Consider the following 13,236-nt stretch of genomic DNA (forward strand, 5'->3'; position numbering starts at 1 on the left):
GGCGCAGATGTGAACAAAGTTGACCATGTTTTTGTGGAGGAACTTTTCTCACTTTCCTCATATTACTTGTCTCACATATTTGAAGAATCCTCTCTCGGGATTAGACACAAATGAGTTATAATCAGCAGTACGCATACTTCCGCTTCATTGGCAAGTTAGAATCGCAAACATCTTGTGCCAAGGTCGAACGTAACAACTCCTCTTGTCCTCACAAATAATTAATAACTCACTTTTTCAGAGGAATCAAACGTTTATTCAAACACAAGTTGATTCTGTTTAATTCAAGCACAATCAACTCTATTTACAAGAAATTAGTGGAGGTCAATATGGCAACAAAGGACAGTCAAAGGAAACCCTGCATTTCCTTAAAAGCACCCGTAGATAACCTAAAAACAAATGGCCAATACATCACAGGGGCCTCATCTAGTACTTCACTTCCCGAACCACTCCTTACAACCCCTCTATACAGAATTAGTGTCCAAAAGGTAGAAAATGAAATGAACTGTAGCTCCTTCCTTGCTTTCCTGTTCCAAGGACAAATCATTCTCTGAAAATCCCTTCTGAAGGGATATGATCCTTTTGGACACGCTGTCATTCTGCTGAGGCTCTTATGCTGACCACGGCCCAGACGCTGCCAAGCCCTTGTCAGCGTCACCGCCATTCACACGGAGTTAAATGAGACTGTGACGACACTAAAGGTTTGCATAATATCGATCTCTGTTCTCATAATCTCTGTAAGCAAACCCGGCATCCTTCTTGCTGTGGGGGATTCGTCCAAATGGCGCGTGGTCGTTGAAACACGTGTCGAAGACTTCATCCACTATTTTCTCCGCCTCCTTTCGGCTAATGTTCCGCACAGCCAGGATGGAGCGAAGGGCACGGCCTCTGACACACTCCTGTCCAAGGAAAAACATTTATCTAAGTGTTAGATTAGAGACACAAACCTGAAGCCTGCCAGTAAAAATTGCATTTATCCCAGTGCAGGTACCTGATGATGCTGCTTCAAGCCGAAGTTGAATCTGGCGGCTTCATTGCTAAAGGCGCAGTCTCCACTGAGGTTAGCTGCCCGGATCTGATATAATGACAAAAAAACCAAACAGTCTTTGGATAATCAAGAAACCAAACTTTTAGGTCAGCAGGATGAGGATATTTGACTAATAAAAAAAGGTTTTAAAATGTGTTTTTTTTAGCTCAAACAAAACAATGTAGTTGAAGAAGAAAATGCGATGTGGAACCGAGCAGTTCTGCCCTTTCTCACGTCTCAATCAAAAACTAACAAACCATTTATGAGACTGGTGATGCTGTAAATACTCACTAGAGCACCAAATGTGTATCAATCTGCGGCTTAAAATAGTCCCCCTCCCAAAAAAAACAACATGCAGCATTTACTCCTGTTTAGGTAACATTTGGTAAAAACTACAGTGCACAGCTGTTTTAGGAAACTGTTTTAAAGAAAGTATTTGTGATCTGCTTTAAAAGATTAACTTCCTTAAGAACCAATGAGCTTGGGGGTGAGAGCCACAGATAAGGCAGTGGTCGCCAGTCCTTACATTTTACATTTATTTAGCTGATGCCAATTGGGGTTTTTCCTTTTAAAGATTTTAAAGAAGAAAGAAAAATATTTGGAAATCACAACAGTCAATGCTGCCTAATAGGAATCTAGTTACAAATCCCTGCCTTACTACCATATAATATAAAACAGTAGGTGCATTTCTCATAACAGATCATACAAACAGCAACACACAGTGGACTACCTGCAAAAGCCCATAACTTTCAGTATGGCATAAATCAATTTCAACAGTACAAAGTTATACATTGCAAGAGACTGGACAGGATTCACAGTTATGCTTTTACTGTTTGTACTGTAATGTGTTTACAGCGCTTATCATTGTAATACTAAGACTGTATTATAGCACAACAAAATTAGAAATGTAACCACGGGAAACATCCTTAGGCTGACGTTCCTGTCTGTCTAGCCACAAATTCTCATCCACATCACAGTGTTCAATTCAGGACACATTTACAAAAAAAAGTCCAATAAATATGTATAGAAAATATGCTTGACAGATTATGACGTGTTCAACCATTTAGTATGTAATGACTTACTGTAATGCAATAAACTTATGCCTAGATATTTTGGAGGGTAAGATTATTCAACAGAGAACAAACATAATACACTGATCAACATGACATAAGCAATTGATAAGAAACAGCAGACAACTGTACATAATAACTTGCAAAATGTGTCAAAGCATTTGCAATTTGCTCAAAAGAATGAGAAATTCCTTTTATAACGTGCACAAATGACTACATGATGTGGAGGTGTGGATGTGGTAGTTTAGAGAATTTTAAGTCTAATCTGAGAAATGTACCAGGACGACTAAAACTGTAAGTTGCTTACTGTAGCGTGGAAATGTGAAACTGAGTTTTTTTTCACGGACTTTGGGAGCATTTTCATGTCAAAGAGCGCTAACAGTACACTTTTTGCCCACATGAGAAATTCATTCGCTTCTCGTGTATTAGCTCTAACTTACTATTCTACATGTAATGATAGACAACAGAAACACAATGTCCAAGATGAAACTAAAATCACACAATAATCAAAGTTACCATTGCACATAAATGCAACCAGTACTGAGCACATTGGGGCTCACCTCAGAACAAGCCAGATGTCTGAAGTTGTTGAACCAGTCCACGTGGGCCCGGCAGTGGTCAAAGGAATGAATGAGCTCATGTGTGACCACTCGTGTCATATGGGACTGCTGGTGGATGTTGTTCTGACACAAGACGATCTGCAGACAAACAAATCTCATTCAGGTGGAGCAGTCAAAATTCTTTCAAGCCCTCAGAAACCTGCTTTATCTTTAGAGAGAGATCTCCTTCTTACTTGAGAGGAAGCTGCATCAAAGCCACCGCTGACCGTCCCGTCGCAGTCTTCACAGGAGAAATGTCGCTCTTTAAACACTTTGCTGCGTTGAGAGGAGAAAGTAAAGGGGTCATCTTGGTGCCACTTCTTTTTGTCTGTTCCCATTTAAATTACTGTGAAATTGTTGTCACAAAATGCCACCGAAGCAGATCACACATAGAGGAACGGCCAATAAATATTTGGGCAACTGGAATATTAACCAGGAAATTTAATATTGTTGCACGTATGTAGTGGATACTCTAAACACAAACGATAAAAGGACACATTGCATTTAATTTGATATTAAGATTAACATGCACATTTCAAAAAGCAATATCAAAGCTGTGCTTCTAGAAATACATTCGATTAATTAATGATTAATTTATCTTGATGCCTGTTTATATGGGTATACTGGAACCTCTTATTACTGTGTAGTAATATCAGTGGCAGCAAATACTGTCTAGGAAGTTCAGTCCCAGGTTGTTTGCAGGGACCTAAGAGATAACGTAACAGTAACGTTAGAAGATCAGTGATAAACACTCACCATCCTGAACTTTTCATGGCACTGAGGAGGAGTTTGGCATACGGACCTGAGAGAAGCAGAGACCAGTCAGAGCTTGTTAGTATAGTTAGCATGTTACACTGACAGAAACCACTGCTAGCTACACTAGCTAACGCTAAATGCTGCTACTCTGACTACGAGATTAATACGTTCACATTGCGCAGGTATTTACATCACAAATAGAAACATCTTAGTAAGACAAAGTATCTGTCTTCACTGCTGAGATGACAATCCCTTTACAGGAGTAGCTAGCTAGAATACTCACTAGTTTCCATTGCGAACTGTAACATGACCTGACACTTGTGGTTGAAAGTGAACAGGCTCTCCCCGATTGATCCCTTCTTGTACTTCCCCGTGTTCCTCTCCGGGAACAAATTGTATCCATATTCCTCCTCTTGTTTAGTTTGATCCATTGCATTAAATGTTGTCTACAATCTGGAAATGTTAGCATAAGTTCCCCCCCGGTCAGCTAACGTTACCGCTAGTTAGAAGCAAGAGAGGTCATCACTGTTTTGTAGATCACGTGGTAGCTATAGGTCAAAGGTAATAAACGGGAAGCTGTATTTCTAATTTGATTTACATCGCTCTTATACAAAAACTTAAAGAAATATTAGTCTCTGGAAAATAATATAAAAACGATGTAAAATGCGCACATTCAATGCAGTTTTGCTAGAGAGTAGTATACGGCATAGATCGTCTATTTAGAACGTGCAGGCAGGTCGTCAACTCAAACCTCGACCTGTGGACCGAGACCAAATCTGACCCATCAAGCTAGTGATGATAGTTTGATAGATAGACAGCTCTCTTGATAAAAATGTGTAACACGACAAGACAAATGGGCCCAGTGGCCATCTTTCATGTGCACATTTGTATATATTTTGTTTTGTTTGTTTGCTTCTTTTAAGGGGGAGGGCTAACATTAGCCTACTTCATTCCAAAACCCGTTGGCTGTAAGTTAGCACATGACATTACAAAGCCACATAAATGCTAATGTCCAATCAATTTCATTTCTTTAAATCCAACAACAAAAGGCCGTAAAACTGTCAACATATGGGTCTCTTTTAACATCTTTACCTAATATAGATCACCCCTGGCAAAGCTATTGTTATGCGTCTTATAAAATTGTATACTGCTCTGCATACTTCTCTATGTCCCATGTACACTTTATTCCTGTTTTAGCAATAAATTTAGGGGGAGAGGAAAGAATAAAATCGGAACCTGTTTACCTTTTAGATCGGTTGTTTGTGGGCAAACTGCTAATTGAGTGAAAGTTTTTGGAGTAAGTTATCGTTATCGCTTGTGACATAGACGATCTTTGGTTACGTCCTGCGCAGGCTCAGCAGCGCAAAGGCTGCTGGTACTCCACGCGGCTGTCATGGCTCCGAACGTAAACAGAAAGTCCAATAACGGCACAATTAGTTTGCAGTTTTTAGCCAAATTAACTGCAGCTACACTTTAACTGTAATTACCAGCCGGAGAAAGAAGTGCCAGGTACTCGCAAGGTTCAAGTAGCTACAGAGTCACTTACAGTTACGTTCTTTCTTAAATTGTTTGGTATTTCTGCTAGCTAGCCTCAAAAGCGTGACAGGGTGATTCTCGTGTTTTCCTCTTGGCTGCAACTCGGACTTCAAGAAAACAGCTACAGCAACGAATGTTAAGAATTTGTCCCAAACAAATGTCTGTTTCACAGGGAATCACATGTCGGGGGGAAACAAAGCCATCGAGTTACAGCTTCAGATGCGGCAAAATGCGGAGGATCTGCACAGCCTCATGAGGGACCTGGAGAGCTGGGAGACTGACATAAAGAAGAAGGACGAGGAGCTGAGGACGGGAGGACTTCAGGAGGCCCAGGTGTGTCCCTGTGTGTAGACACCCATCTCAGGAGAGGGTAGTGCTCTGGATGATCTTAAGGTGTCAGCAGCTTGTTGTCTCTCTGTTGTAGAAGAAGCTCCCGCCTGTGCGCAACAAAGACTACAAAACAAAGATGAGGGAAAAGAAGAAGAAAAAGACAAAGAAGGAGCCAGCAGGCAACGGTGACGCAAGGGGAGAGGAGCCCAAGCAAGCCTCAAAGATTAAAGGCTACGACTATCGATCATGGGACAAGTTTGACGTGGTGTGCTTTCTTATAAAATATACTTAACATGATCTTTGAAATCGTGGAGTAACGTTAGATTACAAAAGATTTATTCTTCTGTGGTCGCAGGATAAGGCTCTGGCAGAGATGGATAAGGAGGAAAGTCCTGCAGAGTCAAATGAGTCCGACTCCGAGGAAGCTGCAGTTGATAAGGAGAAAGCACTGGCTGAGAAAGATAAGGTCAATACTCTGAGACATACTGCAACATAAACAAAAAAAGAAGAAGGCTTTCCTAAAGCTGTTTGCGCTTTTATTTTTCAGGGAAACACGTTTTTCAAAGCTGGGAAGTACGATGAAGCCATTGAGTGTTACACCAGAGGGATGGGTGCAGATCCATACAGCCCTGTGCTTCCCACAAACCGAGCCACCTCCTTCTTCAGACTCAAAAAGTAAACAGCACAGATTATATGGCTGATGAATTGCGCTATAGAATCCTTTTCAGTACATGTACCAACATTAAGATGCGTGCGCATGCAGTCTTACTCTTGATAAAAAAAATTTTTTAAAGTTTTGTTCCCCTGCAAATCACTGAGACTTTGTCCTTTGCAGGTATGCTGTGGCAGAGTCCGACTGCAACTTGGCTATCGCTCTGGACAGCAACTACTTCAAAGCGTACGCCCGAAGAGGAGCAGCACGGTTTGTGCTGAAGAAATATGAATCTGCGCTAGAAGGTGACAAACTGTTAAAAGGATTAGATCATCTGTTTAACCTTGAGTGCTCTGAGATAACAACACAAATCTATTTCTGGATAGATTATGAGATGGTTCTGAAGCTTGACCCCGGGAACGTGGAAGCACAGAATGAAGTGAAACGAATCAAAGAGGTGAGTGTGAAAGGATCCTTTTCGGGGGTAAGCCTCACTTCTCAAGTCTTGTTCTCTTTTACTTAGTCCCTTTCCCCCGGCTGGTTTCAGACCCTCGGCCATCAGGCACAGGCCGTCACGAGCGAAGCCGCACAGCCACAGGAGGCTCCCACAGCGGACCCTGAGCAGCAGAGGCGACAGGTGGAGCAGCAGAGGCGACAGGAGGCGGTTATTCAAAAAGACAGAGTAAGCTTTGCTGTGGTTTGCCACTTGTGCTGCAGTGTCCCAGCTGGACTCATCAGCTCACATGTCAGAGGCTGGTAAATTAAAGAAGCGCCCAAATGTCCGTACGAGGAGTCAATTTTAACGTTCTTTGTAAGAATTAATCATTTGGCATTAAGCCTCATTATGTTCACAGACTCACATAGTGTGTGGTAATTTTGCAAACTTACTCACTCATGTGCCTTTCAGGGGAATGCTTATTTCAAAGAGGGGAAGTATGAAGCGGCTGTTGAGTGCTACAGCAGTGGCATCGAGGCAGACAGCATGAACGTCCTACTGCCCGCCAACAGAGCCATGGCCTACCTCAAGCTGGAGAAGTAAACCCAAACATTAATTTGTCCGGCACATTTTTCTAGTTAAGAGTAAAAATAAGAGAAGACAAAAACGATAACACTTTCCCGCGTTCGCTGCAGATATAAGGAGGCAGAGGAGGACTGCAGCAAAGCCATTTTTCTGGACAGGACGTACTCCAAGGCCTTCGCCCGTCGTGCCACCGCCAGAGTGGCCCTAGGAAAACTGAAGGAGGCTAAACAAGGTGCTGTATAGAACAACGCTGTTCTCTAAAGGCAGCAACAACAACAATTATATTTTGTCTGGGGTTTTTTTAACACATGGAGACCAAAAAGTCACTTATCTAGCTGTATTCTTCTAGAAATCTGTGTTGCCACAGTATAGTTAATTTCATTTTCATCTTTTCTTTTGTTTCAACATTGGTCTTTTGGTGTTTTCAGCCAGTTCACAGTGTAGGGCCACGTTATGTTCTGTTCTGTTTATTTTTTACATCAGCTTCAGCATGAGTTGTCTTAAAATGAAACTGACAAAAAGTGCACTGAAATAATATCAGCAAGGATTATTGTTATCAGTTATTGACTGTGTGTGTTTGTGTGTTACAGATTTTCAGGAGGTGTTGAAACTGGAACCAGGGAACAAGCAGGCCCTGAATGAGCTCCAGAAACTCCAGATTGTATGTTTCCAGATCCAGTTATTAGTGAACAGTGTTAGATCCAGTGAATCAGTAAATGATAAAGAAACAGTGCTATAAAATATAAAGAGCCGTTTTAATTAGGTTACTGCTAAAATACACTTCTGCATTACAGAAACACAATTTAAATCTCTTTTTTTTTTGGTGTTGGTTGTTTGTAACATCATTATGGCGAGTTTTATCCTCTAATGTGCTTTAAGTCCCTCTGTCTATGAGAAACGACATAAGCATAAATGTTTAAATTTCAGTCTGAAGTACAGATTACTAACGGACACGTCAGATTTTATTAGGTTTGATCTTCTGCTGACTTCACTTCTCTGTTCTTAATGTCATTGTGTTGTGTTAGGACATGGGTTCCAGCAGCCTCCTTCAAACAGCAGACAGCACACAGAGGAGAACAGTCCAGCCGTTTGACAAACCAACACATCTGCGGTCAACGGTGAGTTTAGAGTTAATGTTAAAGCAGGAGAATGTGCGTTATTCCAAATTCGAAAAGCTCATGAACGGAGACTGTTTAAAGTGAATCAGGAAATTGTGATAGAAAATAATTTCTGTCGATTGACAGAAAGTTAATCTATAACAGTATTGACAATCATTCATTTGTTCTGTTGTTTCTATGAAGGTCATCGCTATAATGACTTATGCATATATTTATAACATGATATAATGCGTCCGTAAGACATTATAACAGTTGTTATAATCACTTACAATTATGCATTAGGCGCTATAGCACAGTTCATAACGTATTATGACCTTTTGATTTAATGTTTTATAACTAATAGTAATACCAGTTTATATCAACCGACCATGTTCCGTAACCACCGACTCTGCCTTGTTATGAATACACTTTAGTCACCATTTACAGTTAGTGATATAAAATGGAATAATAGCGATGACTTTCATAGAAAGTGTTACCAAAAAAGATTTGTTGAACACAAATTTAAAGATGTGCTAGCTTTTCTTCATCTTATATGGTAAATTTAATTTGAACTTGGCAGTCAGAGAAAATAAGCAACTTGAAGACATTACTTTAAGCTCTAGGAATTTGTTATATAGCATTATGTAGGCTACATGATTAATTGAATACTTGAAACACATTGTAGATTAAACAATTTGTACTTGTGAAAGGCAGATAAAGTTCTTGTTTAATTTAGTTCTGTAGTTCACTCCCCATGTCTACAACATGCTTATAGTTAGCTATTATAGAATAGACATCAATGTAACCTGAACATCTGGATTTTCTAACTTTGTTTTTTGTAGTAACTTAGAATTTAATCTATATAGATTGACAAACACAGGCTTATTGTGTTTTGAAATAGTTATTGAATAACCAGGCCATCATGTTGACTGACGCTGAACATTAATGCTCTTCAGAAACCTCTAAGGAGGATTGATATTGAGGAAGTGAGTGGAAAGGTGACGGTGCTTGAGGTGGAGTCAGGTGGGTCCAAGTCCTTCATCCAGGAGGTGATGAGGGAGGCTGAGGATGAATCGTCTCCACTGTCGACATCACCCAGCGCCAAGATGATCAAGATCGAGGAGATGGCAGAAGTCCCTTCACACTCATCTGACCAGTTAGTTGCACTACCTCTTCTTCTTCACAATACTGGTTATTCTTTAGATTCTGGGGGATTTTCGCCACGTCTGTAAAGCACTGAATGGTGCATTATGTTGTGGAACGATTCCCACTTAGTAAACAGATGTTCTGTTTCCCAGAGTTCCAGCTAGCAGAGAGACCAAACAACCTGCGCAGGGGGAAATCGCTCATCCTCCTGAACCGTCAAGCACCCCCTCCCCGACAGTAACAGACCCGCCTCCTCCACCCACCAACAGCTTCCAGCTGGAGGCCGACCTCCGAAAGATCGGAAACCAGCCTGAAGTGATTTACAGATATCTGAGGGTGAGCTGTGTGTTTGAAAATATCAAACCTGGCTGTTTACACTGTCATTTTTTATATAATTTATATCAACCTGGTCTGAGGTCAACAGATCTCATTTGAATCTCATTTTGAAATACCAGCAAATACGGCTTAAATCTGAAATCTCAATTTCTCAGAGAAGTTTTCAAAATGTATGATGAATTGGACAAAAGGGGTGCTGAAAACAACCAAAATATGAAGATTACCTCGCAGTGTTTTGTTTTAACGGAATTTCTTGGCCTTGTTTGTGTTCTCGTCTTGCAGCAAATCAAGCCCGAAGCGTACAGAAACATTTTCCTCAACTCCCTTGAACCTGACATTCTCAATCAGATCCTGAGGACGCTGCATGGTTTCTATATCAAGTGAGTTTCAAGAGATGCTCAGAGGAATAAAAATCAGCATTGCCAAGTTGCATGTGTAGCTTTGTACTGTGCAGTAACATCAGTCTTGTGCAGGAATGAAGCACCGGCCATCACACTGGAGATCCTCAGGAGTCTAGCAAGTGTAAGGCGCTTCGACATGGCTGTCATGTTCCTGTCGTCTCCGGAAAAGAAAGGTTGACTCTCTTTGATGTGCCATTGCAGATGACACATACTTTTCGCTCAATGCATTTCACCCGCACATTCTGTCATATTGATGATGGCTGTACTGCTTTTCTCCCCCCCCCCCCCCCAGTGCTTAAAGAAGTGTTTGACTTCCTTCACCAAGCTGATCTGGAGGGATCATCTGTCGCAGCCTTACAGAAGAAGTACGGTGTGTGATGCTGGGATTTCAGACAAATCTGCAACTTCTGTAGACTTTAAATTACAACACAGAGCACCTCATCGTTTTACATCAAGCCAACTAAACAATGTAGTTCTATTCTAATTCTGAATAAACTTTCATTAAAGTGGACTGCTGTGTAGTGGCCCTTCTCCTGTCAAAACGCTGATGTCATCATCTTTCTATATTGATAACACTGTTTATTTAAAGTTGGAAGTTGGAAATTTACAAACTGTACATTTTAATTCTGAGCTTCATGCATTTTAGTGTTACAGCTGATAAAAACAGAGTCTGCAACAGCTAATCAGCAGCTTTACAGTGTAATGTTTAATTATTTTCTGCTCAACTGCTTCCATAAATTTACAAGTAATTTTTATTTTGAGGGTTGTTGAATTCAAACTTTATGCAGCTTTATGGAAACTTTACACCAATGACCACTTGACCTCTTGGTTGAAATTCATTTTATAAACATGTTGGTGTGTTGCAAAATGGAGGCAGATGAGGACATAGTATAGGGGATTATACGCCAACCAGAAGGGGTGTTATATTAACAGGAAGTGTGAAATTACTACTGTACTCTCCCTGTTTGAATGTTCCATTCTTTAATCTACCAAAAATGATCTGACATTTTTGGATAAACCAGCTCCGGTTTGACTGTGGAGAATGTGTGTGTGAACGATAAGGGACTAAGTTTGAGTCTCAAGTGTTTTTAGAAAACTGAACTACAAATAAAGGTGTATTTTGTTATGTGTGTGTGTGGACTGTTGTTGAGTCAATAACTACAGAAGTAGAGTCGTTTATAACTCAGGATTACTTAATCTCAGATGTGTCACTTGGGTGATGAATAAGCATTGTGTAATCAGCAAAAGTACAGTTGTTCATTGTTTCTTAAGTATATTAATAGTGCATATTGTTTGGCAAGACAAATGGGAATACATTATGAAAGAAAATTAGATTAGCCTTATGTAATTAAAACCCAACAATGTATTACTCAAGCACACACTCCATAGGTCCTTTCTCTATACTTTTCTAATCTTGTTCAGGGTCACAAAGAGGTTGGAACCTGGCCCAACATGCATTGTGCAAAGGGTAGGGAAACGCCCTGTTTAGGTCCTTCATAGTCAAGAGTAAGCAATGCTTGAGCAAATATAGCCATTCAAAAGTGTCATTAATAAAAGGATTACCAATCTATAACTTTGTGCCACACTGTACAACTGCACACTGTTGCAGATCTGGAGAATGTAGATTGCGCTGAGTACAGTTCGTCCAGTGTTTCAACATCCACACCAGTGAGGATCTGCAATGAAAAGCACATAAATTACAGTTAGAAAAGATATCAGCTGCGAACTACATCTTAATGCACTCAAACCTCTCAACAAAAGCCTACCTGAGACACTGAGCGTGTCATTGACCATCACCGTCTTCCCAGTGAGTGTGTTCTCAGCCTGGCAGCTGATGGACTCTTTTAAAACGTGGCGGTTCACAGTGATGTCAATCACACTACCCGTCACTGTCTTCCCATACAATGTCCATGAGAAGCTACAGGAAGGAGAGCACTCGGCTGAGCACGTGAAGCTCGCTGTGACCCCAATTTCAAGAGATTCTGGTCCTGCAATGATCACATCGTTTGGTCCGTCTGCAAGAGAAGAGCCACAAATCCAGTACAAGCCAAATCACGGTCTTTGTTCTAAACTAACTTAAACAGGGACAAATATGCAGTTCAGTCATTTGAAGATGAATAATTTCTTAGTTCAACCGCTGATAGTGATTACCAGGCACCATCACTGTGTTTTCTTGAGTTCTTAATCTTATGTAGTGAGGATTTATTCACATGAGATCTATCATCATATTCATGCTGTAAGTGCTCCAACTATGTGTCGCATAACACTGTGTATGTGAAAAAATGAATGGAGATTTTACTTCTGGAATCAGGGGAGTCCAAAAGAATCATCCCACGTCACAACTCTGTTGACTGTAAATTCTTGCTCAGAGGTAGGGTCTTTCTCCTACTTGCCACCCGGAGCAGCACAGACGTGTTCTGAGCCTCACAGATCAGAGTTCCATAAAAATGTAATTGATTTAACAATTTGATTTGTTTAATTTAACACAGAAGAATATTTTGCCAGTAAGAAGTTATCTGTATTCAACATGTATAGAAGTTTAAACAAAAAACATTACTCATGTGGATTGCACATAAATCTACAATATGATTCAGATGAAATGCCGATGAATGGACCTTTGCACCTGGGGAAAAGTTTTATAATTACTTTCAGATATTTTAGTGTATTGTGTGATCCATTTAATTTAATTGTATGTTGTTATGTTAGTAGTTGCCACTGTATGGGTTTTGTGGTCAAAGATCAGTGGTCGACTTCATGATTGCATCATCAGAGCTGCAGCTACATGTCCACAACAGTGACCCAAACCCAGATACGTAGTAGAAGATGGATGGATGGTGATGCCACTAGATGCAAGTGCCAAATTAGCAACATAATAAAATATCATCGCTTTTAGAAAAGAAAAGAAAAGTCTAATTGCCTTAAGATATGGATGTATGAAAGGCTTAACCTGTGTGGCTCTTACAAGGATTAATGTTAGGGAAATACTTGATCGGCTTCAGAAAACCACACAATTGAGTTTCCACAGACTTAAAAATACAACTAGCATAAACATTTAACTAAAATTAGCTTGCATAACTGCATTAACTAAAATAAAATGCATGAGTCATTATAGCTCATGTGCCTGATAGTGTGACATTTTGTGTTCATTTTCTTTTATTCTAAGCATACACCAAGCCTTAGGCATGGCTTCCATGTTAGTTTATGAGGAAGCAGAAAATAATTCTTAATCTCTTTCCTCTCTTTTTTGTGCCCACTTATCCTGCCTCAC

General features: G+C 40.3%; 2 protein-coding genes across 3 annotated transcripts; one reads left to right on the forward strand and one right to left on the reverse strand.

Moving 5' to 3' along the window:
- Positions 1-230: 230 nt before the first annotated feature.
- Positions 231-4,153, reverse strand: atp23 (ATP23 metallopeptidase and ATP synthase assembly factor homolog). The gene is made up of 6 exons (XM_038738755.1): positions 3,733-4,153; positions 3,450-3,495; positions 2,888-2,969; positions 2,655-2,792; positions 989-1,072; positions 231-896 (listed from the first exon to the last, which is right to left on the reverse strand). Exons 1-6 carry the CDS (start codon positions 3,878-3,880, stop codon positions 693-695), a joined length of 702 nt encoding a protein of 233 aa, XP_038594683.1. The 5' UTR covers positions 3,881-4,153; the 3' UTR covers positions 231-692.
- Positions 4,154-4,800: 647 nt separating this feature from the next.
- On the forward strand, positions 4,801-10,510 carry rpap3 (RNA polymerase II associated protein 3). 2 transcript variants are annotated; one of them, XM_038738754.1, is made up of 17 exons: positions 4,801-4,958; positions 5,158-5,318; positions 5,410-5,580; positions 5,671-5,781; positions 5,863-5,990; positions 6,151-6,272; positions 6,354-6,424; positions 6,515-6,649; positions 6,875-7,002; positions 7,099-7,220; positions 7,579-7,649; positions 8,014-8,106; positions 9,042-9,241; positions 9,384-9,567; positions 9,850-9,947; positions 10,041-10,141; positions 10,261-10,510. In XM_038738754.1, the coding sequence occupies exons 2-17, from the start codon at positions 5,166-5,168 to the stop codon at positions 10,344-10,346; spliced, it is 1,974 nt and encodes a 657-aa protein (XP_038594682.1). In that variant the 5' UTR covers positions 4,801-4,958; positions 5,158-5,165; the 3' UTR covers positions 10,347-10,510. The 2 variants fall into 2 exon arrangements, with proteins under 2 accessions (XP_038594682.1, XP_038594681.1); XM_038738753.1 differs by having other exon boundaries at positions 4,818-4,996.
- The last annotated feature ends 2,726 nt before the right edge of the window (positions 10,511-13,236 follow it).

The sequence above is a fragment of the Micropterus salmoides genome, unplaced genomic scaffold, assembly GCF_014851395.1.
Source record: "Micropterus salmoides isolate LMB-PRFRI ecotype aquatic unplaced genomic scaffold, ASM1485139v1 Ms_hic_scaffold_23, whole genome shotgun sequence".
In the NCBI taxonomy this organism is placed as follows: domain Eukaryota; kingdom Metazoa; phylum Chordata; class Actinopteri; order Centrarchiformes; family Centrarchidae; genus Micropterus; species Micropterus salmoides.